Genomic DNA, 2212 nt, shown 5'->3' with positions numbered 1-2212 from the left:
GAAGAGAAAAGAAAGATGACTGAGACGCGTGTAGGGGCAAGAAAGTATTCAGCACCCCCCTCTCTGTCTTATCCCTCGATAGGTGAGAGAAGATCAACGATCGATCGAGAGACAATGAGTGTACATACACCAGGGATCCATCGACATACATCAAGCATAGAAGAAAGAGATAAAGAGAGATAGATGTATCTAAACTTCATTCATTCAATTCACATGTACTAAAATACTACAGAATCTTTCTTTATACCGTCATACAAATGTCTAGGAATCCGAGGAAAAATTGACAAAGAAGAAGAAGAAGGCGAAGAGAAGAGGAGAGATGGAGAAACGAAGAATAGAAGAAAGGGAGAAGACTGGGGTGTATGCTAAGAGAAGGAGTCGAGTTGTAAAACTCTTTCTTCTTTCTACCCAACAAGATCTTTTCACATCTTCTTCTTGTTCTTTTTCTCATCTAGGAAAGAGAAGATTGATTTAACTTTGAGAGAAGAAGAAAACGAAGAAACACAAGGAAAGAAGTAAAGACTCTTCACTTATATGGCAGTGGTGTATGTACAGAAGACGTGTATCCCTGGAACACCCCTACGCTCCCTCTTCATTCTATAAGTATCTTCATGTATAGATCGGCGGTACATACATTCATACATACCTTCATACATAGCTTTCATACATAGCTTTCACACATACATATATATATACATATATATATATATATAGATATATATATATACATATTGATTGAAGCATGGACGTTTCATACCTTCATATCCCGGGTCGAGGTTATGCACGAGATGATAGAAGATGGTGGAGTCAAAGACATTCCCGAAAAATTTCCTCTTCGCATAGGCAGGAATGAGACATGTAGGCCAGTCATTCGTCACTATCAACTGCGCACACATACAGACACCAACAGATATAGAGATGCGTCTGCATGCATCTCTCGCTATAGAGACGATTCAGAGACACTGTCCATACAGAGGTACTGATCTATACGTCTCGAGAGATAGCAACATCCTGACTAGGGATGTCTTGTTGAGAGGTCTGCTTGAAGCTTTTCCTTTCTCTTTCTTTGTCTGTCTGCTCTGGGATTAAAGGCTAGTCAGGAGAGGAAAGCAAGACGTGAGACATAAGGGAGAAAGAGAAGTAACAAGGATGCTTGTCTGTATGTACACTCTCCTCTTCCTCTTCTCTCTCCATCTCTTCTACGGATTTGTCAGGACGGCGACAACGACGAGACTTTTTCTTTCTTTCTTTCTACGTAGAGATCTAACTCTGTTCTCTTCTCTTCTTTGTGACTGTCTCTCTCTCTCTCTCTCTTTGTATACGCCTATCTAGTCAGTCATCTTCACTCATAGGAAAGATACACATACATACGCAGCTAAAAACCTCTTCTTTTTCTTTTTCTCTTGCACATGGGGGGGGGGTAGATCACAAGGGGGGTAGATCACAACTTCTTCTTTCTGGAAACCGCGACATGCATGGAGGCTAGACTTCTCCTCCTCCTCCTCCTTATTCTCCTCCTTGTTCTCCTTCTTCTTCCTCCACGTCTTCATCTCTCTCCCCAAATCATCGACTACAGGAAAACACATTGCTTTCTTTCTTTCTTCTCATCTCTTTCTTATTTCTTTCTTTCTCATTTCTTTCTTACGGGTGGGATTTGCCTGAGGTAGCAGAAGATTTCGAGGGTCGCTTTAGCAAATGTGGAGATGAAGCGAATCTGCTCTAAGCCGTAGACATCGGGATAGATATGCGGAAAGACCGAGGCACAATGGAGAAAGAAAAGCTTCACTCCTGGGACCACCGAACCTGTATGTACACCTGAAAACAAACCAAAAGAAGACAGAAGAAAGAAAGAAAGATACAAATTCCAACATGACTACTACACCTAGATCTCCATGCTAAGGAAAGATTTAGATGAGAAGACGAGAGAGATAAAGAAGGAAAGATAGAAAGAGAAAGAGATAAAGAAAGAAAGAAAGAAAGAAAGGAAAAGGGAGGAGGTCATGAGTCAAATGAAGAGAAGAGGGGAGAGGCTCGTTGTCCTTAATCTTCCTTCCTTCTATTGCTACTACTACTACTGCTACATCTTTCATTCTTGAAGAGAAACAGAAAGAATTCAATAGAACTCTCGCGACAGAAGACCAGCAACAGAGAAGAAAAATTAGACAGAGAGAAAGATTGACTAAAGTATACAAAGATCGAGAGAAACACAAGT

At 40.8% G+C, this 2212-nt stretch overlaps 1 protein-coding gene across 1 annotated transcript; it reads right to left on the bottom strand.

Annotated features, from left to right (window-relative positions):
- Positions 1-757: 757 nt before the first annotated feature.
- CSUI_008402 (glycogen synthase) lies at positions 758-1813 on the bottom strand (the record flags this gene model as incomplete). Its single annotated transcript, XM_068068535.1, has 2 exons — positions 758-884; positions 1646-1813. Coding segments are annotated over 2 exons (294 nt in total), but the record flags the coding sequence as incomplete, so codon positions are not given.
- Between the last annotated feature and the right edge of the window lie 399 nt (positions 1814-2212).

This window comes from Cystoisospora suis, assembly GCF_002600585.1.
Source record: "Cystoisospora suis strain Wien I chromosome Unknown contig_4707, whole genome shotgun sequence".
Lineage (NCBI taxonomy): Eukaryota > Apicomplexa > Conoidasida > Eucoccidiorida > Sarcocystidae > Cystoisospora > Cystoisospora suis.
This window is presented reverse-complemented; position numbering and strand designations above follow the sequence as displayed.